General features: G+C 43.2%; 1 protein-coding gene across 4 annotated transcripts in view; it reads left to right on the top strand.

Annotated features, from left to right (window-relative positions):
• The window catches only part of crtc1a (CREB regulated transcription coactivator 1a), a 38,271-nt gene extending 20,341 nt beyond the window's left edge, over positions 1-17,930 (top strand). Inside the window, exons 8-14 of one of the 4 annotated variants that reach the window (XM_031810502.1) lie at positions 5,270-5,481; positions 5,670-5,785; positions 6,052-6,225; positions 10,141-10,245; positions 11,727-11,810; positions 12,157-12,325; positions 16,105-17,930. In XM_031810502.1, coding sequence (XP_031666362.1) covers positions 5,270-5,481; positions 5,670-5,785; positions 6,052-6,225; positions 10,141-10,245; positions 11,727-11,810; positions 12,157-12,325; positions 16,105-16,313 — 1,069 coding nt within the window. In that variant the 3' untranslated portion in view covers positions 16,314-17,930. The remainder of the gene's footprint in view (positions 1-5,269; positions 5,482-5,669; positions 5,786-6,051; positions 6,226-10,140; positions 10,246-11,726; positions 11,811-12,156; positions 12,326-16,104) is intronic. The other 3 variants (XM_020467623.2, XM_031810503.1, XM_020467624.2) reach the window with 3 other exon arrangements.
• Positions 17,931-26,129: the final 8,199 nt, after the last annotated feature.

Raw genomic sequence — 26,129 nt, 5'->3', positions numbered from 1 at the left:
CCGAAATAGAAAACCATAATTATTTTTTAATATTCTAACCGAACTGACCTCAAAAAGCACTATTCGCTCAGCACAACATGATGCTCAACTTCCTATCCGGCTCGAAGGACCATGTACACTACCTTTCAAAATAAATTTCCTTGATTTTGAAAGAAAAGCTACTTTTTTGTCCATTAATATAACATCAAATTGATCAGAATTACAGTGTAGACATTGTTAATGTTGTAAATGACTATTGTAGCTGGAAATGGCAGATTTTTATTTGAATATCTACATTGACGTACAGAGGCCCATTATCAGCAACCATCACTCCTGTGTTCCAATAGTACATTGTGTTAGCTAATCCAAGTTTATCATTTTAAAACGCTAATTGATCATTAGAAAACCATTTTGCAATTGTTAGCACAGCTGAAAACTGTTGTGCTAATTAAAGAAGCAATAAAACTGGCCTTCTTTAGACCAGTTGAGTATCTGGAGCTTCGGCATTTGTAGGTTTCTATTACAGGCTCAAAATGGCCAGAAACAAAGAACTTTCTTCTGATATTCGTCAGTCTGTTCTTGTTCTGAGAAATTAAGGCTATTCCATGCGAGAAATTGCAAAGGAACTGCAGATCTCATACAACGCTGTGTACTACTCCCTTCACAAAACAGTGCAAAGTGGCTCTAACCAGAATAGAGAGGAGTGGTAGGCCCCGGTGCACAACTGAGAAAGAAGACAAGTACATTAGTGTCTAGTTTGAGAAACAGACTCCACACAAGTCCTCAACTGGTAGCTTCATTAAATAGTACCCGCAAAACAACCACTCTCAACGTCAACAGTGAAGAGGCAACTCCGGGATGCTGGCCTTCTAGGCAGTGTTGCAAAGAAAAAGCCATACCTCAGACTGGCCAATAAAAAGTAAAGATTCAAATTGGCAAAAGAACAAAGACACTGGACAGACGAAGATTGGAAAATAGTGTTATGGACAGACAAATCCAAATTTGAGGTGTTCGGATCACAAAGAACATTCGTGAGACACAGAAAAAAATGAAATGATGCTGGAGTAGTGCTTGACGCCATCTGTCAAGCATGGGGGAGGCAATGTGATGGTCTGGGGGTGCTTTGGTGGTGAAGTGGGAGATTTGTACAGGGTAAAAGGGATCTTGAAGACGGAAGGCTATCACTCCATTTTGCAACGCCATGCCATACCCTGTGGACAGCGCTTAATTGGAGCCAATTTCCTCCTACAACAGGACAATGACCCAAAGCACAGCTCCAAACTTTGCAAGAACTGTTTAGGGAAGAAGCAGTCAGCTGGTATTCTGTCTATAATGGAGTGGCCAGCAGAGTCACCGGATCTCAACCCTACTGAGCTGTTGTGGGAGCAGCTTGACCGTATGGTACGTAAGAAGTGCCCATCAAGCCAATCGAATTTGTGGGAGGTGCTTCAGGAAGCATGGGATGAAATCTCTTCAGATTACCTCAACAAATTGACAACTAGAATGCCAAAGGTTTGCATAGCTGTAATTGCTGCAAATGGAGGATTCTTTGACAAAGCGAAGTTTGAAGGACACAATTATTATTTCAATTAAATCATTATTTATAACCTTGTCAACGTCTTGACCATATTTCCTATTCGTTTTGCAATTCATTTCATGTATGTTTTCATGGAAAACAAGGACATTTCTAAGTGACCCCAAACTTTTAAACGGTAGTGTACATTTCCTAGGGAAATCCATAATGGACAAAATATTTCTGAAGTCCAGGAGGCTTTTGTTGAAGCCAACATGCCTCCGTTTTAGCACACCCCCACCATTGTAAAAAAACATTGCAAGCTATTGAAATGCATTTATTAATGTCTACATTTTTTTTGCCATGTTTATTCTATTAGACACCTTTTAATACGTTTAAACTAAACACATTTTCCTTCAATTATCATTTTTATAGAGCTTGAATGTTAGTCCCCACTAAAACAAAAATTGAAAAGCTGAAATGTCTTGATTCAATAAGTATTCAACCCCTTTTGTTATGGCAAACCTAAATAAGTTCAGGGGTAAAAATGTGCTTAACAAGTCACATAATAAGTTGCTTGGACTCACTCTGTGTGCAATAATAGTGTTTAACATGATTGTTGAATGACTACCTCATCTCTGAACCCGACACAAATATCTCTAAGGTCACCCAGTCATGCAGTGAATTTCAAACACATACAGTGCCTTGCGAAAGTATTCGGCCCCCTTGAACTTTGCGACCTTTTGCCACATTTCAGGCTTCAAACATAAAGATATAAAACTGTATTTTTTTGTGAAGAATCAACAACAAGTGGGACGACATTTATTGGATATTTCAAACTTTTTTAACAAATCAAAAACTGAAATTGGGCATGCAAAATTATTCAGCCCCTTTACTTTCAGTGCAGCAAACTCTCTCCAGAAGTTCAGTGAGGATCTCTGAATGATCCAATGTTGACCTAAATGACTAATGATGATAAATACAATCCACCTGTGTGTAATCAAGTCTCCGTATAAATGCACCTGCACTGTGATAGTCTCAGAGGTCCGTTAAAAGCGCAGAGAGCATCATGAAGAACAAGGAACACACCAGGCAGGTCCGAGATACTGTTGTGAAGAAGTTTAAAGCCGGATTTGGATACAAAAAGATTTCCCAAGCTTTAAACATCCCAAGGAGCACTGTGCAAGCAATACTATTGAAATGGAAGGAGTATCAGACCACTGCAAATCTACCAAGACTTGGCCGTCCCTCTAAACTTTCAGCTCATACAAGGAGAAGACTGATCAGAGATGCAGCCAAGAGGCCCATGATCACTCTGGATGAACTGCAGAGATCTACAGCTGAGGTGGGAGACTCTGTCCATAGGACAACAATCAGTTGTATATTGCACAAATCTGGCCTTTATGGAAGAGTGGCAAGAAGAAGGCCATTTCTTAAAGATATCCATAAAAAGTGTAGTTTAAAGTTTGCCACAATCCACCTGGGAGACACACCAAACATGTGGAAGAAGGTGCTCTGGTCAGATGAAACCAAAATTGAACTTTTTGGCAACAATGCAAAACGTTATGTTTGGCGTAAAAGCAACACAGCTCATCACCCTGAACCTATCATCCCCACTGTCAAACATGGTGGTTTGGGCCTGCTTTTCTTCAGCAGGGACAGGGAAGATGGTTAAAATTGATGGGAAGATGGATGGAGCCAAATACAGGACCATTCTGGAAGAAAACCTGATGGAGTCTGCAAAAGACCTGAGACTGGGACGGAGATTTGTCTTCCAACAAGACAATCATCCAAAACATAAAGCAAAATCTACAATGGAATGGTTCAAAAATAAACATATCCAGGTGTTAGAATGGCCAAGTCAAAGTCCAGACCTGAATCCAATCGAGAATCTGTGGAAAGAACTGAAAACTGCTGTTCACAAATGCTCTCCATCCAACCTCACTGAGCTCGAGCTGTTTTGCAAGGAGGAATGGGAAAAAATGTCAGTCTCTCGATGTGCAAAACTGATAGAGACATACCCCAAGCGACTTACAGCTGTAATCGCAGCAAAAGGTGGCGCTACAAAGTATTAACTTAAGGGGGCTGAATAATTTTGCACGCCCAATTTTTTAGTTTTTTTTTTTTTTTTTTTTTTTGAAATATCCAATAAATGTCGTTCCACTTCATGATTGTGTCCCACTTGTTGTTGATTCTTCACAAAAAAATACAGTTTTATATCTTTGTTTGAAGACTGAAATGTGGCAAAAGGTCGCAAAGTTCAAGGGGGCCGAATACTTTCGCAAGGCACTGTATTAAACCACTAAGACCAGGGAGGTATTCCAATACCTTGCAAAGAAGGGCACCTATTGGTAAATGGGTAAAAAAAAAGCTGGCATTTAATATCCCTTTGAGCATGGTGAAGTTATTAATTACACTTTGGATGGTGTATCAATACACCCAGTTTCTACAAAGATATAGGCACCCTTCCTGAGTCGCCGAAAAGGAAGGAAACCGCTCAGGGATTTCACCATGATTGGTTGAGCGGTCACCAATGGTGACTTTAAAACAGAGTTTAATAGCTGTGACAGGAAAAAACTGACGATAGATCCACAATATTGTAGTTACTCCACAATACTAACCCAATTGACAGAGTGAAAAGAAGGAAGCCTGTACAGAACAAAAATATTCTAAAACATGATCCTGTTTGCAACAAGGCATTAAAGTAATACTGCAAACTAAATTGGCAAAGCAATTCATTTTTGTCCTCAATACAAAGCCTTATGTTTGGGGAAAATACAACACATTACTGAATAACACTCTATATTTTCAAGCATAGTGGTGTCTGCATCATGTTGTGGGTATGCTTGTCATGTTATACTCTATACCAGGCTGTGTCAAAGGAAGGCTCTAAAAATTGTCAAAGACTTCAGTCACCCTAGTCATAGACGGTTCTCTCTGCTACCGCACTCCAAGCGGTACCGGAGCACCAGGTCTAGGTCCATGAGGCTTCTAACAAGCCATAAGACTCCTGAACAGCTAATCAAATGGCCACCCAGATTATTTGCAGTCTGCTTTCCACCAGACACTGGGAGATTAATTCACCTTTCAGCAGGACAATAACCTACAACATAAGGCCAAATCTACACTGGATTTGCTTACCAAGAAGACCTTGAATGTTCCTGAGTGGCAGAGTTACAGTTTAGACTTAAATCTACTTGACAATTTATGGGAAGACCTGAAAATGGTTGTCTAGCAATGATCAACAACCAATTTCACAGAGCTTGAAGAATTTTGAAAAGAATAAAGGCCGATTGCTGCACAATCCAGGTGTGGAAAGCTCATTGAGACTTACCCAGAAAGACTCACAGGTGTAATCGCTGCCAACAGTGTTTCTACAGAGTATTGACACAGGGTTGTGAATACTTAAATACATTAGACATTTCTGTATTTAATTTTTTATAAATTATGGGGTATTGTGTGTAGACGGGTGAGAGAAAATCAATTTGAATTAAGTCAGTAACACAACAAAATGAGGAATAAGTCAAGGGCTATGACTACTTTCTGAAGGCACTGTAAATACATGCAATTGTGTCCTTTTAATTGAAATACTGTAGAATTCCATTCATTCCTATGGAGGGACTGCTTCTTCTGAGGAGTACCAGTATTGCTGACCGGTGGAGTCAAAGCCTCTCATTGGCCAAAACATAGCATCAGCAATCCAGGGTTGATATACATCATTGATACTACCTCAACTATCATTATGGGGATACCGATCAACTCTTTTTCTATTTCCAGTATATTCCCGTCTCCGGATCAGGATCTGACTGCGACACTGATGCCATCAGCCCACGACACGGGCGGTGGCTCCCTGCCTGATCTGACCAACATCCAGTTCCCCCCTCCGCTGCCCACCCCCCTGGACCCCGAAGACTCCACCCTCAGCGCCTCCAACAGCACGGGAAACCTGGCCCCCAGCCACTCACACAATTTCAGTTCCACCAGCCAAGGTGACCTCTGTCCTCCACCTTCCAGAACAATAGATATACAGGATTTTGCATCCTGATTTTTCAAAAGTGTGAGGAGATGTTGACAACGTATGGTGCCAAAATGTATCTATCTATGACTCTATTTCTCTAGCTTTCTATGTAACTGTGGGAATTCTCAAGGGGATGTTTGCTGTTTTGTGTCCCACCAGGACAGACCACCTCCCAGCAAGGCAGGCAGGACAACATGGTCAACCAGGACTCCCACCAGCACCACTCCCTACAGCTCTCCCCCACCCTGTCGCCTCCGCTCACCCTCGCCCAGGTAGCACGTACCGTACTTTACCCTTCTAGCACTGTGATTGTTACATATTTCTAAATAACCTTCCTTGTGTATTGACAATTATTATATTCTGTAGTTGTATCCTCCCTATTTGAATGCACTTAAAGTTGCTCTGGATAAGAGCACCTGCCAAATGACTAAAAGGTAAGAGAATGGAGGATTGTAGTAGATGTTTCTATCACAGTTTGTAGACTTCATCTCCCTTTTCCCCCCACTGACTAATTTCAACCCCCTATGTCCATCTGTCTCAGGCGGAGACCATAGATGCCATGACTCTGGAAGCGCAGTTGTCCCAGTATGCGTTCTTCAGCCAGGCCTCCTCTCAGCAGCAGCAGACAACTCAAGGACTGACCAGGCTGGTTCAGCTCCCCTCCCCTCTGAACACCTCCTCCATCCAGACACAGAACTCCATGGATATGAACTCGGTAAGCTTACCTAATCAAACCGTTCCCTTTTCAAACGTTTCCCTATCCTACACTATGTCCGTAGGACAATATAGTACTCAATCCCACTTAGTGTTCCTACACTATGGAACACAATTTGATCTTTGGTTTGATCTTGAGGTCAGAGGAACTAGCCTACTTCTTAAAATCGTTTTTTTTTCTGCTTTAGGAGCATTCGGTAGAGAAATGCTCTGGAATTTAAGTGTCAAAATTTCTTTAGCATCGCCCCAACCGTGCTGAACTTAGAGATTTTAGTGCCCATGTGTAAGCAGATGCTTCATTGAATAGTATTACAATACGAATGCATCAGTTTCTGTTGCAAGTGTGTTCAAATACTGTATACTACCTCTTAGCAGAGGGCAGTTTTCTATCGTGACAAGTTATTCTATTTTTATGTAAACTTGAAGCTATTGCTAACCCTTTTATTTTATGGCTGTATTAGAGGCATCTGCTTCAGCTATATAGCATCACTTATTTCTTATTTCACTGCATAATTTATTGAGCAACCCATACGTAGGTCTTTCTATAAGTTAGGACACCAGTGAGGATTTCCAACACTGGACAACTTGTTACAGCTGTTGATAAGTCATTGATAATAATCTGCCAATTTTTCATGTCATTTTCATGTCATTACATTAAGATATAAGGGGGATCATAGCTATATTCAGTACAATTCACAAGTTTATTTAAAACCTATTTTCATCCCTTTATCGTGGTTGGTGTCTTGACGAATTTGTCCAAAATCGTGAGAGATAAAACATGAATTTAAGTTATCTATATTAAGCATTACAGTTAAAATAGACATTGAACTTAAACCCTGTAAGAATACTGGATCTAGCTGTTGGTCAGTTTTTTGTATAGAGATCTCAGAAATGTAGTTTAACTACGTAACATTTAGTCTCCTTATGCTATGGGGTGAAAACAGTTTTCATGGGCACACAAATCCAAAATAATAAATGCGATTGAAAAATCATTGGTTTTCTGCTTGATTTACAGCAGGGTCTTGTTAGATTTCACAGAGAATGAATCAGGGTAATGTTTTCACATGTTTTTGTGCCTCGAATTGGACACAGTCTATGCTAATCCTATTAAATATTCTGGATATAATGACAACAAATTACATAGCCTAGTGGGTGTCTTTACATGATCTGGTAATGAAATAACATAAATACATTTTGTTTTCCATGTTACACTTGCAATTTTGAACAATACAAGGGGCTTGAAGAAGCCTACTTGAACTTGAATTTGGAGCCCAGAAATTCAAGTACTGGAATAGGCCTACCTTGAAAATCAGACATTTCCACAATTTGGGCTTGAAGTCCATTATTGTAGCCAAAAAGTTCTCCTACTCCTTTATAATTGTCTGTGATTTCATTTTGGTCAGTTTTTGTGAGAGATGTGGCCACTCATTTGTTTCCCGCTGCGTCAATTGAAGGGTCTTGCTACTCTGTTGCGATAAAACTATGTGCGGTTATTATGAGGACGACAACATCTGTTGGCTTCAACTTGGCTTTCCATGCAAATCCTTCCATAAAAAAAATGAACCATTTTTTTGGGGTACTTTCTCATTATAAAAACAGTTATGGTGAGATTACCGCTATTCATGGATTTATTTTGTGTGCCTGCGCCGGCCACATAATGTAGGCTACAGGAAAATCTGTTAAGCCCTATATGTACAATCATCAACGAGGAAAATAATGAACCATGTGGGAGGTGTTAGTGCGTTGTGAAAGTAATCTTCCACAGAACGCATAGAGCCCCGAGTTGTTTATCCCTATTATACCATTTCTATAATTTTAACAAATCAAATGTATTTATATTGCCCTTCTTACATCAGCTGATATATCAAAGTGCTGTACAGAAACCCAGCCTAAAACCCCAAACAGCAAGCAATGCAGGTGTAGAAGCACGGTGGCTAGGAAAAACTCCCTAGAAAGGCCAAAACCGAGGAAGAAACCTAGAGGAACCAGGCTATGAGGGGTGGCCAGTCCTCTTCTGGCTGTGCCGGGTGGAGATTATAACAGAACATGGCCAAGATGTTCAGATGTTCATAAATGACCAGCATGTTCAAATAATAATAATAATAATAATAATAATAATAATAATCACAATAGTTGTCGAGGGTGCAGCAAGTCAGCACCTCAGGAGTAAGTAACACATTTGCCCGCAAGAAATGTGTTCATTTGCTGGTAGAAATGTGTTCAACATCCACCTGCCCTCTGCTGTTTCATAGAGCGGGTAGTGAGGGAAAACCCAGGGTCGTTACAGTATAATAGGGATAATCAACCCGGGGATCTAACGTTATGCGTTCTCTGGAAAATAATGCAATTCTGTTGAACGTTAGCTTGTCGTGGAACACACCTTCCACGTCGTTCACCATTTTCCATAGAAAGCATAGCCCCTCGTTGATTGTCCCTTACATAATGCACACTCTAGAATGCCCTTCAAGCCAATCAGAAACGAGTATTCAACAATGTCATGGTATAATTAAGCAATAAGGTACGAGGGGCTGTGGTCAATATACCACTGCTAACGGGGGGCTGTTCTTGTAACGACACGATACGGAGCTATTGCTATTATAAATTTTCTACCAACATAATTAGAACAGTGAAAATAAATGTTTTGTCATACCTGTGTAAAACAAAACATGCAGCCAATCAGTATTCAGGGCTCGAACTACCCAGTTCATAATATAAATTATACGATTGTATAACATTGAGGTCCTTGACAATTACATTTAAGTGCTTGGGAAAAGTCCCTGAATTTGACTTGCCAATGTTTGTATGAACCCTGCTTAAATTATGTATAGTCCTAGGCCTGTTGTATAGGTGGAGTAATGGATGAATTATTCCTCGAAGTATGTGGAACTGCATGAAAATCCGTTTTATTTTTGTTTCAATCTAGTGGCGAAAGAAACGCACACCTGTTTAGGTGAGGTGCTGGCTAGCGGGGTAGAACACTTGGAAAAGAAAAGGAGAGCCGCACACTCTAGGAGCTCAGATGCAATAATTTAATCACCAACGTTTCGACAGACAAGCTGTCTTCATCAGGGTATAATGACAAACACTGCGGGTCACTAGTTCATAACGTGTCAAAGAACACACAGGTGTCTGTAACCATGGCCGGGTGTGGCCTGATATCATTGGTTAATTCTCAGATATAAGAAAATACAAAAACATGAATGGATAGCATATTTTTGTTTCAAACCATTTTAAATTGTTTATCCCAATGTCACACATTGGCACCATTTATTTATAGAAAGACCCACATACTGTATACCTCAGTAGTGAACTGGGAGATAAAATATGAGTGTCTGTCAATACTGACGTGATTCATCACCTCACATTGGGTGATCATGTGTCAACTCAGCTTTTGTTTGAGTAAACATAAACAGTCAACTAACCTTCTAATGCGTGAACATGGAATTTGACCATTGTACTGGTGATGTGCTGGATCCTGTGGAAGTCGATTGCAGAAGACAAACCGAGAGGATAGAGCTACTACTGTAAATGCCAGTTGATTACTCGGTTATCTTGTTGAAGAATGACCCCAAATGGCTAGCTAGTGAGTCAGCTATTTGCACAGTACACACCCTAAAGGAGGAACAAACCCTTACATAACATTATTTTTGATCATTGAAGCCACAGAGTCTGAGGGATTCCATTAAAACGTTTGATTGTTAGCCTAATTCTGGTCTCTTTATACAGTTAGGTTAAATCAAGGCCATGATGATGGTACAAGTCAACTAATACAGGGCATGTTTAGCAAAAATGTAGGAAAGACATGAGCCCCATCCTCTGTGTGTATGTGTCCTCATAGGCAGGCTGGGACACACACAGCATACCTTCTCAGAAGGGACAGTCAGTCAGTCAGTCTAACTAAAATGTCCTGTATTAGGGTTCTTTCCCCCAACAGTACCGCAGTAGGGCTGGGTCTTCAGCCAATCAGTCTCCAACCTCTCCAGTCTCCAATCAAGGCTTCTCACCTGGAGGCTCGCCTCAAGTAAGGGCGTGTGACCAAAACCTGCTGACTGTTTACACTGTTCCTCCATCGTAGTTCTGTTTTCGTCGTCAGCTGGGCCTCTTGGCTGCCCCTACTGGCTGCTCTTGTGTCTTCAACCCCCTGCCACCCCCATCGTGGTGTCTCGCAATATCACTGACCCCGTCCCCTTTGCTGCTTCTCTGTGTCTGCATCCTAAGTGGCCTCGTAGCGTAGTCACTAAATTGATACACTTTAGTGAGTAAGGAAAATGTACTTAGTAGTTAACACTTAGCCACCTTTTATCCTTGCTAGAGTTGAATCACTTGTTTATTGTGAAAAATCAAGAAGGAGCAGTGTCCCTCTACGAGGGCCTGTAGGCTAGATGTACATTGTAAGTTCAATGTAAATGTATTATATAGACCTAAACTTACAGCATTGAATAACTAAGTCATCTCTTGTTAGGGGAAATCTTTCATTGAGTAGCTACATTTGTTGTATTTGTTCATTCGTTTGTGCTTCTGTTGGCTTTGCCCATGAATTCTTTCTCTCATCTAGATGGCTAACCTGCAGTGTAGCTGACAGTCCATGTGCTATTATCATGTTCTTCCCTGCTGTTCTTTTGGCAGGGCACAGATGTGGTTCTGAACTTAAAGGGGCATGGCGAAGTCTGTCTTACTGAGTCTGCCTGTGAAAATGCTCCTATTATTTATACATTAAGGCGGACGATGAAAGACGATACTCTTTTCGGGTTTAATAAGGATATGCAATTAAAACTTGAAGAGCATTACTGGACGATTGAATGTTTTATCAATTCTAGCTTTACTCAGAAAAGGGATTTCCATATGATTTCATATCATTGTGTTTATTTATTTAAAGTTCATCAGAATTCTCAGTACTAATGCTTACATGGTAACCGCAACCCTTTTGAAAGACTCCCTACAACATTATTGGTTGTGGGTTGATAACATTTATTAAGTGCTTTCAAGTAGGTCCTAGTATTCAGTGCATGTTGACATATTGGCTGGTTGGGGCACTTACATGAACATCAGAAAAACAACAGGTAGATGCAATTGATCTGTAGAGTCATCTTGAAAGATGAGATGGGCATAGATGTGAAGCCGGTTACTGTGATGACTTAATCAACTAATGGAGGAGATTGAGGTTGAATGCACAGTGAATTAATTGATGGGCTTGTGAAACATGAATCCTGCTGTGCTTGTACTGTATCATGCTTAATCTAGACCGGGCTACAGTACTTTATGGTTTGTTTGCAGGATTGCAGATGTGTGCAGTTTTTTCTGTGTTGCCTGGAGCTCAATGGAAAGCAAAACCCAATCGTTTGATATGAATGTCTTTTGAATTGTGAAATTATTAATTTACAGAGTTGTGGTGTGATTCAAATGCTCTCTGTGTCTGCTCTTCTTCTCCCGTATTTCTTTAACTTGTGAATTAATATCCTGGTGATGTTTTTAACAAAAAGAGGGGATATACTTGTGTTCTAGCACAACTCCATATTGGGCAGTGTATTTGCAGACTTCTATGACCAGCAACTCGCATCCAGACAGACCAGTGCTCTCTCCCAACAGGTAAGTTAAGTTTAACAGTCTGCCTCAGGACTAATTATGCAAGTTAATATTAGATACTTGTTTATATGGCAATAGTTTCCAATATGTTTGCCTCACAACATAACAGGTCTCCAGTTTTTTCTTTGAACTGGATCTTTATTATTGGATAAGACACTTTTGATCTATCTATTGATCCATTCTGACAATATTGGGAAACAAAGCGCAATAGAATAATATGCCTCCAGTTTTTCCCCCATTGTACTATATCTTTATATTGACCATTTGTGTACAGAAATGAACCCTTGTTGTTGAGTGTTGGCTAACCTCCTGGTATGTTGATTTGCTGTTTTCTCTGTAACTCAAACAGCTGGAGCAGTTCAACATGATCGACAGCAATAGTCTGTACGGCCAGGGCTCAACCCTCAGCTACTCCCAAGCAGCGATGATGGGTTTGACAGGAAGCCACGGCAACCTGCAAGACTCCCAGCAGCTGGGCTACAGTAGCCATGGCAACATCCCCAACATCATTCTCACAGGTACTACTCTGACTCACCGGGTGGCTCACTCAAGCCTCAGTAGTGGAATAGAGTTCAGTCAATGTAAACATTCTCTCCATACAAGGCTCTAACTCTTATGTCTACAGGTCCAAGGTATGCCTAACTGTTCCATAACATGTCTGAATGTTTAAGCGGACTGATGTTGTCAGTGTATCTACCTAGGAAGAAAAAGTACTTACCAGGGCGAGCTCTGTTTAAGTCGGCCAGCCCAACCCATTTGTTCTTGTGGGGACAAATATAAAAAGGCACGCCTAAACAAAAAATTATCAAACAAATGACCTCGCCAGGCTACTCAATCCATGGCAACTCTCTTCTCACTGATCACCTGCTGATCACTTGCACGTATTTGTGTGCCAAAGAGCTGTACTTTCAGGTCATTTGTTGGATTTTTTTCTGGGGCAAATAAGGTGGTGGGTTGAGTATGGGGCATGTCAGGGGGCGTGGTAGGCCCATCGACCCGGCTGAATAAAAATAATAATAATTCAGACCCCCACCTTTGTGTGGTAGAGAAATGTTTGCATTTTTAAGCAAATTTCCTGTAATTAAAAAAATTCTGAGACACATTTGTGCAGTTCTAAAGCTAATCTCCTGCGCTTCTACGCATTTTGCCATGGCTAATGCTGTGTTATTTTGCTCAAACATGATAACAAAATCTAGACTGCTAAATTAATTGTTTTTGGAATTTTAAATTCTACATTTCTGTCTAGCTTTTATTTTGGTGATTGTTAGTTCTCAAAGATTGTAATTTAAAATAAATATATAGTTTCATTATCTTTTCTTCATACTTTATACGGTGCCTCCGGAAAGTATTCAGACCCCTTGACATTTTCCACATTTTGTTACGTTACACCCTTATTCTAAAATGGATTAAATTGTTTTTTTCCCCCCTCAATCTACACACAATATGCCATTTATTAAAAATAAAAATGGAAAAATCATATTTTACACAAGTTTTCAGACCCTTTACTCAGTACTTTGTTGATGCACCTTTGGCCGCAATTACAGCATCGAGTCTTCTTGGTTATTGCTCTACAAGCTTGGCACACCTGTATTTGGGGAGTTTCTCCCATTCTTCTCTGCAGATCCTCTCAAGCTCTGTCAGGTTGGATGGGGAGCGTTGCTTCACAGCTATTTTTAGGTCTGTCCAGAGATGTTCGATCGGGTTCAAGTCCGGGCTCTGGCTGGGCCACTCAAGGACAATCGTAGGGCTTGTCCCGAAGCCACTCCTGCGTTATCTTGGCTGTGCGCTTAGGGTCGTTGTCCTGTTGGAAGGGGAACATTCGCCCCAGTCTGAGGTCCTGAATGCTCTGGAGCAAGTTTTCAACAAGGATTTCTCTGTACTTTGCTCCGTTCATCTTTCCCTCTATCCTGACTACTCTCCCAGTCCCTGCCGCTGAAAAACATCCCCACAGCATGATGCTGCCACCACCATGTTTCACCATAGGGATGGTGCCAGGTTTCCTCCAGATGTGACGCTTGCCATTCAGGCCAAAGAGTTCAATCTTGGTTTCCTCAGACCAGAGAATCTTGTTTCTCATTGTCTGAGTTTTTAGGTGCCTTTTGGCAAACTCCAAGCTCAATGTCATGTGCCTTCGACTGAGGAGTGGCTTCCGTCTGGCCACTCTACCATAAAGGCCTGATTGGTGGAGTGCTGCAGAGATGGTTGTCCGTCTAGAAGGTTCTCCTGTCACCATAGAGGAACTCTAGAGCTCTGTCAGAGTGGTCATCGGGTTCTTGGTTACACCCCGGACCAAGGCCCTTCTCCTCCGATTGCTCAGTTTGGCCGGGCGGCCAGCTCTAAGACGGGTCTTGGTGGTTCCAAACTTCTTCCATTTAAGAATGGAGGCCACTGTGTTCTTGGGGACCTTCAATGCTGCAGACATGTTTTGGTACATTTCCGCAGGTCTGTGCCTCGACACAATCCTTTCTCAGAGCTCTATGGACAATTTCTCCGACCTCATGGCTTGGTTTTTGCTATGATGCACTGTCAACTGTGGGACCTTTATACAGACAGGTGTGTGCCTTTCCAAATCATGTCCAATCAATTGAATACCACAGGTGGACTCCAATCAAGTTGTAGAAACATTTCAAGGATGATCAATGGAAAGAGGATGCACCTGAGCTCAATTTCGAGTCTCCTAGCAAAGGGTCTGAATATTTATCTACATAAGGTATTTCTGTTTTTTATTTGTAATGAATTTGCAAAAAAGTCTAAACCTGTTTTTGCTTTGTCATTATGGGGTATTGTGTGTAGATTGCTGAGGATTTTTTTTTAAATTTCATACATTTTAGAGGTAAGGCTGTAACGTAACAAAATGTGGAGGTCAAGGGGTCTGAATACTTGTTGAAGGCACGATCCGGTTTTAGTTGTTTATGTTTACAATGGAAGTGTTTTTCCATCCAGAAAATGTATTTCCGTTTGTTTATACTGCCTGAGGATTTCAATCGCAGAAAAACCTGTAATCTGAGGTGCATTCAACAAGTGAAATAGTTTGCGAACGTTTGCAATCATTAGCTAATGCATTCCATTTGTTTTCTGTTTGTTGGCAACGTTAGCTAACAGTATGAGAAGGTAGTGTGTGGAGAACATGTCTGTTTCAAGTCTAAACTGCCTCTACAAATAATAATTCTGACGTATGGTTTCTATTACATGTAGTAAGAATAGCAAAGTAATTGGCCGTTTGAATATTGGTGTTAAAAAGCCACAGTAATCCACACAAAAAGTAGCCGTTTGTGGCTTCACCGTAAGATTTGTTGTTCATTTAAATTGTTCAACAGAAATTGTTACTAAGTAACATGTTCGCCGCAAGCGGGAGCCTTGTTGAACTCACCCGTTAGCAGTTCCATCCAAGTGCCAATGCTGTTTAGCAAACTATAAGCTTTTACATTTGTTGGATGACATGGAAATAGAGCTCTTTGGTGACGTACACCAGTCGTCGAAAGAATGATGAAAGAACCCCATACCTACTGGAAAATACAGAATCTTAGATTTTTTTTATGTGGCTATTTTGCTTCCTTGGGCCTTTAAGGTCAACGGCATCATGAACATTCCTCAGTACCAACATTTTAGACGAAAACCTGGTTTCCTCTGCCATGAGGCTGAAACTTAGCCGCATGTGGATCTTCCAGCAAGACAATAATCCCAAGCACACATCAAAATCAACAAAGAAATGGTTAATTGACCACAAAATCAACATCTCTCTCTGGACTTTAACCACATTGAAAACCTGTGGTTTGAATTGAAGAGGGCAGTCCATAATCACAGAAAAATAATATCAAGAATCTAGAAAGATTCTGTATGAAGGAATGGTCTAAGATCCCTCCCAATGTGTTCTCCAATCTCACAAAACATTTTTGAAAAAGGCTCTGTGCTCTTATCCTCTGAAGGGGAGGGTGCCGGAGTATTGAAAACAGGGGTGCCAATAATTATCACCCCTATCTTTTTGAGAATTTTTTTATTTTTAAACTAAAAAAAAATCCGGAGCATAGAATATAGCTCAGTATTTGTATAATTTTTTTGCTCATCTTTATCAAGGAGGCAAATAATTGCAGTCATGACTGTACCTTCATTCCTAACTTTGCTAAGGTCATTAAAAGTAGAGGTTTTCTGCATTTATTTGGATTTGATTTTGCTTGTCACTCACCTGTTGTTATTGGCTATTCCTTGAAATATTTAATGAGATCATGTTCTTTATGTGGAGTAAATGCAACTGGAAGACTCTGACCTCTCCTCGTCTCTCTACCCATGTCTGTTTTAGCCACAGGAGAGTCTCCACCCAGATTGTCCAAGGGGTTGTCTTCTAGCTCTCTGTCAGCTGACATCAGCTTCGATGCGGACTCTCAGTTTCCCCTAGACGAGCTGAAGATCGACCCGCTGACCCTGGACGGGCTGCACATGCTCAATGACCCTGACATGATCCTCACTGACCCTGCCACTGAAGACGCCTTTCGGATTGACCGGCTGTAGAGCTGCTGCCAAAGTCACCGACCATGTCGGTGAAACCCGGCCTGAGGTGTTGAGGGCTTGTGTCTGAGGGGAGAGGGCTACTTTTGGGGTGTGGGAGCCCAAGGCGAGGCCCCAGCTGTGAAGTGTGTTCATCCCACCTCACTTCACCAGCAGCCCCTTTCTAAGAGCTATGGGATAGTGTGGTAGTAGGGAAATTAGTTTGTCAAGAAATGGTCGACACAGTTTGCTTTCTCTCTTCAGAATGGGAAAGATTGATGGCAACATTGTCATGTCTGGTGGATATTGAGCTTATGGTCCTGCTGTGACTAGTTTGTACTTACCATTCTTCATCCCTTAACTTTTTCATTTTTTTACACATGCATCCTGCTGGCCTTTCTGTTGGATGCTTTGGTTTTTGTAAAGAAGGAAAACAGTAGGGGCTACAACACTACATTGGTCTTGCCTCCCATTTGAAGACATTAACTGATTCAAATCATGTCTGCAGGGGAAACTGTTTATCTTTCTCTCACCTGCCATTAGCATGTCTTAGCTCATATAATCACTCATCTGCTTTTCAGAACCGCCCTCTCATGGTAAATCTTGCCAGTCACATTTCCGTCAATGCCCTTAACCTCGCTGTCTAACTCACACTAGTTGTATTTATTGGTGCTCTGATTTTTGCCCCGAAGTTGACCAGTATTTTACTTTAGGTTCCCTTCCGAACTTGTCATTTTAATTTCAATCCATCAATTTTGTACATGTTTTAGTGCTGGTCATCATCTAAGCGGTTTACTTAGTTGAACAACTAGGAGTTATAACCCTCCCCTTTAGCGTATGATTTTCCAGGGCAGCTGAAGTAAAACCTAAATTCCAGTTTAACAAACCTTGAAAAATCGCTCAGAATCCTGTTTGTAGATATAAAAAAAAAAAGGATGTCAGCCTAGCGTCACTTTGGCAATTTATCCATGAAATGACATTTCAGCTGTAATATGCCACCAATGGTAGCTGGTTTTCAGTGAACGAATCACTGTGAGTGATAAGATTCTGCCTTATAAGAGTACATGATATAAGAGTACATGATATGGAAGACTATCATCTCAACTCTCCTTTTAAAAAATGCAGGTTGTTGTGCAACTTGTTTAGACTCTTAAGTAGTGAAGTGTAAACTTTTATCAAGCATCACCGTTTCTTTTCTGATGGCCTGAATCAAATTGGCACTAGTGTGAGAAGAGGACCAAGTTGAGCACAATTAGGGGAGGTTTATCACAACTTACGTTGTTATCCACTGCTTTTCACTTGTTACCATTTTGCTTTTCATATTTGAGGTGGTACTGTATTTCACTTGTCAGCCAAATAGAAATGGACAGAAAGAGCCGAGGTATCACATTTCTGATGCAGTTGCTACTTGTGCATTAGATGTTTTATTTCAAATAATTGCTTGATCACTCAGTATGGGTACATCTCCGTTGGGTGTAGTCAACAAGGAACTCCTATCACACAACGTCTGTCATAGACTGCAGCGACCGCCAATACGGGGGAACCCCTCTCCTTTATAAGGCGCTGTCACTCCCTCCTGCCTCACTTTTCATTCTTCCTTACGATGTCGTAATACTGCTAATATACTCTCCTCAGCATTGACTTGGACTACTGTTTCCTGCTGAACTGTTGATAGGTGAACCCGTGTGGTTCACTGTTGAGTGTAGGAATCTAGCTTTTTGTCGAGTGTTTAGCTTTTTACCCGAAAGTAACATTTCCTCTGTCTCTGGCTAGCTAGCGTCACACAGCTAGTTCTACCCTACCAGCGCACCTAGCTACCACTTCCTGCTGCTTATTCCCAATGATGTGGAGGAAGGAAGAAACTTGGCTTGGTCCTGCTTCAGGTGAATTTTAACACAGCTAGCTCACAAAGAATGCACCTTCTCTTCAGCTAGCAGTGTGCTAGCACCAGCTAGGTTACTAACCCTTTGGGTGAAAACCAGATTCCTATGCCAGGACTAGCTAGCTACACAGCTAAGCGTCGGCGAGCACACGACTAGAGCTCTCTCTTGGCGTAGGTAGCATCCCTTCCTCCTGCCTAACTTTCCAGCAGCCTTGCTGACCAGGTTGACCGATCTTGCCTATAGGTACTGCGGTCTTGGGAGATTCTCTAGCCTATAGAGCAACGCTCAGCGTGCCACCCTAGGCTTGTAGCTCACTCCAACACTGGCAATAGCTAGGCAACTAACCCACAAGGTGAACTCCAGCTAGCTACCGACAGGACTTCTAGCTGCACAGCTAAGCATCAGCAGCACACACACAGCCCAGGGTTTTCCTGTCGAACGCTAGCTAGCTAAAGCCAGGACTAGCTCCATAGCTAACGTCGGCCAGTACACGCTCAGAGCTAGCTCCCTCTGCAAGCTCTTGCTACCTACACTGGGTAGCATTATTTCCCCTCGCTGGATACGCTGACCGGTCTTGCCTCTCGGTACTGCAGTCGTGGGATATTTTCAGCCTGTAGAGAGTCAACCTCTCAAGCTAACAGAGTGCTAACTACAGCTAGGCATTTAGCCCACCGGGCTACTACTAGCTAGCTGAACTGTAAGTACTCCATGGTCAGGCAGGCTTTGAGTAACATGTATAACCCGGCTGACAAAACCATTTATTCTGGAGTTATGGCTACTGTATTTTCTTGTGCTGGGCGAACTAAGCCATGCACTCAAATTCCTGGAATTACTAGCTAGTTATTGCTAGTTATTGAGTAACACAGCTCTTCTCAGCTAGCATGGTGCTAGCTATAGCCAGAAGAGTAAGGCACTGGGTGAACACTGGCTAGCTAATACCAATTATGAGAACCTCATGGCTTAACGTCGTCTAGCAAACTATTAACCCGGGTAACATGCCCAGGCAGCTCTCGACCACCCTGATTACTGCAAGTATTGTATGGCATGAACCGAGAACCGGTCAATGCTAGCTTAAGCTATCCTACCAGCCATCCCGACAAACACCAACTAGCTAGCTAACTACCGCCTGGATATTACTAGCCTAACCCTCATACATAGTTAGTCTAGCACCCAGGTTCAGGTTCAAGCTGAGGCTGGGCGGGTAGAATTCAGTCACCAACAAGCACTGTCCCCACCCGACGCTTACAGCACCTCACCTCCAGAAATATATTGCTCTTTGTCCCACTTGCCAAAGTGCCACAGAGCCTGTTTTTTTTCTATAAATCAAAATCAAATCAAAGTTGGTCGCGCACACACTCTTTTGCAATGCTATCGCAGGTGCAGCGAAATGCTAATGTTTCTAGCTCCAACAATGCAGAAATATCTAGCAATACAATAACAATGCACACATAATCCAAAAGTTAAAAGAAATTAAGACAACAGCATTATCAGAACGAGCAATGTCAAAGTTCAGAATATAAATAATCATTCACAGGAAGATAGGAATGGACATGGGGATGAAAGGTAGTGGAATGGTAGTGGTTGAGAGACAGAGGTAATGAATACACTGTACACAATACTTTAACTGATAGCACAAGTAGAGCAACAAGACTATTAAAGGGAAGGATGAAAATGTATATGCTACCTGCACATATGACGATACAGTTATACACAAAGACGGCATACAACAATAGTAACAACTAACTATTAAGAACAATATATAGATGTCACACAACTCACTTTGGGCACGCACAAAATCCCACATGTCCAGAGATATGAGTGAGTCCAGTTGTTGATGGGCAGAGACAGACTGTTTCTCTCTGCCACTTGAGGGAGACTGCAAGTATTGTGTGACCTGCAGTCAAGAGGATAGGCATATATCCGGCCCCCTAGTAACCTCCCTAGCAACCTATGAGGGCAAAGGTCACACAGGTTAGAGAGGCAGGTTTATGGTACCCCTAGACTCTCAGGCTCCGGTCGTCGGGGGATTGGAGTGTGCAGTTTAGGGTTGTGTGGTGCTGATAAGTCACCGGCAGGTCATTCGTAACAAATACAGTAGATACATATACAGTGGTAAAATAGTGTTCAATAACTCTATGTACATAGAGCAGCGGTCTCTAAGGTGCCGGGTAGAGTAGCGGGTGGTAGCCGGCTAGTGATGACTGTTTTAACAGTCAGATGGCCTGTCCCAGCTTTGATGCTGGGACTGTGGCTGAGGTCCTTGATGATGGTGGCTGAGGTCCTTGATGATCTTGGCCTTCCTGTGACAGTGTGCTGTAGATGTCCTGGAGGGCAGGCAGTGTGCCCCTGGTGAAGCGTTGGGATGACCGTACCACCCTCTGGAGAGTCCTTCAACTGCGGGTGGTGTAGTTGTACCATGGGGTGATACAGCCCGACAGAATGCGCTCAATGGTGCATCTGTAGAAGTTTGAGGGTATCAGGGGCCAAGCCAAATTTATTCCGCCTCCTGAGGTTGGAGAGGCTCTGTTGCGTCTTCTTCACCATGCTGTCAGTGTTAAGGGACCATTTTAGTTCCTCAATGATGTGCACACAGAGGAACTTGAAGCTTTTGACCCTCTCAAATCAAATGTATTTATTTATATAGCCCTTCGTACATCAGCTGATATCTCAAAGTGCTGTACAGAAACCCAGCCTAAAACCCCAAACAGCAAGCAATGCAGGTGTAGAAGCACGGTGGCTAGGAAAAACTCCCTAGAAAGGCCAAAACCTAGGAAGAAACCTAGAGAGGAACCAGGCTATGTGGGGTGGCCAGTCTTCTTCTGGCTGTGCCGGGTGGAGATTATAACAGAACATGGCCAAGATGTTCAAATGTTCATAAATGACCAGCATGGTCGTATAATAATAAGGCAGAACAGTTGAAACTGGAGCAGCAGCACGGTCAGATGGACTGGGGACAGCAAGGAGTCATCATGTCAGGTAGTCCTGGGGCATGGTCCTAGGGTTCAGGTCAGTTGAAACTGGAGCAACAGCACGGCCAGGTGGACTGGGGACAGCAAGGAGTCATCATGTCAGGTAGTCCTGGGGCATGGTCCTAGGGTTCAGGTCAGTTGAAACTGGAGCAACAGCACGGCCAGGTGGACTGGGGACAGCAAGGAGTCATGTCAGGTAATCCTGGGGCATGGTCCTAGGGCTCATGTCCTCCGAGAGAGAGAAAGAAAAAGAGAAGGAGAGAATTAGAGAACTCACACAGGACACCGAATAGGACACAAACTACTGCAGCATAAATACTGGAGGCTGAGACAGGAGGGGTCAGGAGACACTGTGGCCCCATCCGAGGACACCCCCGGACAGGGCCAAACAGGAAGGATATAACCCCACCCACTTTGCCAAAGCACAGCCCCCACACCACTAGAGGGATATCTTCAACCACCAACTTACCATCCTGAGACAGGGCCGAGTATAGCCCACAAAGATCTCCGCCATGGCACAACCCAAGGGGGGGCGCCAACCCAGACAGGATGACCACATCAGTGAATCAACCCACTCAGGTGACGCACCCCTTCCAGGGACGGCATGAGAGAGCCCCAGTAAGCCAGTGACTCAGCCCCTGTAATAGGGTTAGAGGCAGAGAATCACAGTGGAAAGAGGGGAACCGGGCCAGGCAGAGACAGCAAGGGCGGTTCGTTGCTCCAGAGCCTTTCCGTTCACCTTCCCACTCCTGGGCCAGACTACACTCAATCATATTCACTCTCCACTGCGACCCCGTTGATGTGGATGGGGGCGTGCTGTCTCAGCTGTCTAGTGATGAGCATAGAGGGCACTATGCTGTGGAAGGTTGAGCTGTAGTCAGTGACCAGCATTCTTACCTGCGTATTCCTCTTGTTCAGGTGGGATAGGGCGGTGTGCAATGGCGATTGTGTCGTTCGTGGATCTGTTGGGGTGGTATGCAAATTGTGGTGGGTCTAAGGTGATTATGATCCTTAGAGTGACGCTCTTTAACGCTGCCAGTGGGGACGGCCTAGAGGCCAGCAGCAGAGAAAAACGGCACAGCTCACATATGTCCGGCCCTGCCCCCATTTGGCAGAAGATGATTTCCTGCATAACGAAGGAGGGGTGCCTCTGCTTTTCTAGTGCCCTATCCTCTATGCAGCAACCCATCGTTTCGTACCCACGAGGAGGGAGGGGGCCCACTCATTACTCAACATGCAGTACCCGTAGGAAGGAGGGCCCCCGAACTCCTGTAACCCCCGCCAACTCGGCCCACGTGGCAGCCCGCTGGGTCCTGCATCAAAAAGCCACGTGGGAATGTTTAGAAGGGGACAACGGATAAGCCATAAGGAACTCAGGTCCCTGGCTACGCAGCCAACTGTCCATACACAGGCGAAGCCCCAGAACCAGAGCAAGCCTGGAGGTTAACAATCCTTCGATGCAGTCACAGCAACATTCCACCCTCCTAAAGCCCCCTGGTGGCCAGGATGGCCAGTGACTCTATTTTGTTCAAACCCATGTAGACACACTAGAAGCTCCCTGCCCTACCCTCTCTCCAGTTCAGTGTAGACTTATGTCCCCACCCTGTGGTATGAGAGAAATGCTACTACGTTTGTTCTACCCATCTACTACACAGGAACTTATCTTTGGCCTCGTTAACAGTGAGATCTGCACCTCGCCCCCCGAGTGCTGCCCCATTCATAGCTCTCCCCACTGACTGTTGTTCCAGCAAGGGCCAGAAGACGATGTGTTCGCTCTCCCTCCATACTGCTTAGGTCAGAAAGGAGCAGGACGGTAGGCCATCAAGCGCCATCCCCGTGCACGATCCCTCTTTTATAACCTTTTTCTGTTACATCCAGGCCCCTCGCTAACAGCACAGAGCTAATTTATTACAATGAAAGAGTTGACACCTCGTTTGCGCTGCTAGAGGGCATCCTTGCCTCAGGCGAATGAGGGTCTCGGCACCTATAGCATGCACCCCTACTGGCTGGGAAAGATTGTTGCACATGCACAGTCTCCCCCGGGTGATTACAGAGTTGCTTAGGAACGGATGTCTTCGCTTTTCGGTGGCTTTCGGGAATTCGTCTCTATTGCCACATCCTTTTATTAGAGCCAGGGAACATGGTGTATTTGCTTCTTGGTTCTTGAAAAAGGAGGAGGGGAGCAGGTGTTGTCGGGCTAGGCCCCGGACAGCTATCCTTTAAGCCTGCAGTGCTATTCTGCCTCTTCCTTGTACTTTGCATTTGGGCTACTACCTGCTTTGTTCTCCTTCATAGGAAAACAAGCAATAAGGAGGGTGCAGCAGAGGGGCTGCTCAGATTAGGGATGTGACAAATTGGAGGGGGGAAAAAATCATACAGTTTAAATGCCAATTTTTTTGTGATAGTCTGTTAAAAAACTAAGAAAAATGCATACATTCCATGTGTATTCACAATGCAGCTGCGCAATGGTTTGGGTCTCAAGGTGCGTCCCTTTCAGATGGTTAAGCATTGCACCTCTACTAACATTGCTGTACCTCAATACATTGCTGTACCTCAATTCCTCCTCCCAAATTTTGAATTTCCTTCTCATTTATCTTCTCAAGGTATTGCCATAAAGGACTTGGTTGCTGTCGCTTGTCTTTCTCTGACATTTTTCCAACTGTTGATGGTGACGATGATGTAGTGGTGGAGAGTCGACTCTAGAATGGTTGATTCTATGACTCCTTGAGTGTCGACTCCCATTTCTGAGTGTCGAGATTCGATTCAGTAATTTCTGGAAAGGAGGAGACTGAGACTGATTAGTTGCTGTACTTCCGAGAACACAAACACCTTTCATAGAGGGCTAGCGAGCGATGGAGAGAGAGGGGACGGGTTATAGTAGGCAGGTACAAATCCCTTGGGCTGGTCACTAAAGTTCTCCATCCACTTAGTTAACTGTCCTTCAACGTAATTTCTATCCTATCCTACTATAGAAGGATTTTACTGCATTGACGACTCGCAACTGCTAGGGCACGTTTGCCATTTTCATCTGGCAGACTGGTTCCCAGACTGTTAGACAGCAGGCACGCTTCACCATTGCTGCTAGCTAAAGCCATAGCACCGTTGTGCATCATGCACATCCTACACCACGGACCCGGGCTAGCCTCCATGTCCTGCTGTTCGTTACATTGGCGCTAGATATGGGATGGTGACCAAGGCACCATTTGAACACAACATGTGTGTGTTTCCTAAGCTTATGCCTCGGTGGCAGATCGCCCTGCTCTGTTCCTCTGTATTGCACTCTTAAAACCGAGACTGATTCAGACGTCTAGCCTCCACACTGTTGGTAGGCCTGGCTGGGTGCTGGAGCAATATGACGAGGGAAGCTCTAGCAGTGCGCGCTAAGGAGGGATTGTGATACACGCACCAACATCTCCAGCCCTATGGCCCTGTTTTGGGCCCTGCCGTTCTCACTTGGGTTCCAGTACAGCAGACGCAGGCAGGCGGACTTCGCCTACGACCAGTGACCAAGCAGATAGTCCCACCCTGGAACATCTAGGGTGCTTGAGAGTAATTTTCACAGCCGCTGGAAAGCGTGGAAATTAGTTTCTCTCATTTAATACCGCTTTACTTGGCCATTTGTATCCACAAAGCGGGTGAGTGAGCTGCACACACTGTCAGTTTCACCACTAGTGCTTGTCCCTTGCCCTGGGGTTATCCACGGTTATTTCAACATAAATCATTTTTTTGTGCTTAAAGATTAGTAGGGCTTCTATCACCTCTCTTTAGAGCCGTTGGCTTTTCACCCACCACTTATTTCTCCATGGAGGAATATTGTTTCCACTGCTTGTGCTCCACATATTTTGTGCTTCTACGTGGACAGGATGAGAGCCCTGAAAGGACTTCCCTAATGTAGGGAGACCCATTTCTCGACCAGGCATTTATCCTTTGGATAAGTGGAGGCTATTATAAGGCATATAATAGCAAGGGGTGACTACCTCTGGAGGGCATCAGAGCTCATTCCACCAGAGGTGTGGCTGCGTCACGGGCATGGTTTAAGAAGGTATCTCTGTTCAGAGATATTTCTGGGATATTATTCCTCCATAAATTTTACCGATCTCACCGGCACGTGTGCTTCGAGTCAGCACATCTGAGAGTTGATTCTGTCTAGACTACCTGGAGAGTGTACGAGCCCTACAGGAGTTGGCTAAATCCCATACTGAGTGATCAAACGATTATTTGAAATAGAATGTGACGTTACTTAACCCTGGTTTTATGATAATGACTGAGGTCACTTAGCTCGTTGCCCTTCACACAATCTGCGTATGGAAGAACGTATACTTGTACAAGTAACGCAGGAGGGGGCGTCAGCGCCTTATAATGGAGTGGAGTCTATTGGCTGTCGCTCCTGTTTGTCTACGACAGATGTTGTGTGATAGGAGTTCCTTATTGACTACGACCAATGGAGACATACCCATACATACGGAGTGACCTCACTCATCATTATCCTAGAACCGTGATTACGCTAAGTAACCTTACATTTCGCTCCCTGGTAATTGATGTTTTGTTTAAATTAGTTGTCTTTTTTAAAATTTGATTTTGCTTATGGTATCTATGCAGAACAAATTAATTGATTGCTAATAACTCTGTCTTCAATCTAATAGACATAAGCAAGTACCTAAACTAAGTACCTACCATGCTTATTTGTACGGTACCATTTTTATAGCTTTTTCAGCAAAGAAAATAAGCATTTTGACGTTTCATTCGCTACTTTTTGTTGAACATTTTAGTTTGGGTCTTCCACTTCACAGATGAGAATGCAAATTATATATTCTGCACGTTGGCTTTGGCAGAAACGGTAAAAAAGCATGACAAAAGAGAAACTTGAGGATTATGCTGCATATATAAGAACATTAACCCCTATATGTGACTCCCATGGATGTGTCTGAGGTTGATTTATTTTTACTGCTGAAAGTTGATGATTTCATGATTCAACTGCCTCTATTAGA

This window comes from Oncorhynchus kisutch, linkage group LG30 (genome assembly GCF_002021735.2).
Source record: "Oncorhynchus kisutch isolate 150728-3 linkage group LG30, Okis_V2, whole genome shotgun sequence".
Lineage (NCBI taxonomy): Eukaryota > Metazoa > Chordata > Actinopteri > Salmoniformes > Salmonidae > Oncorhynchus > Oncorhynchus kisutch.
Note: the sequence above shows the minus strand (reverse complement) of the source record. Positions and strands in the feature narration are given on the sequence as shown.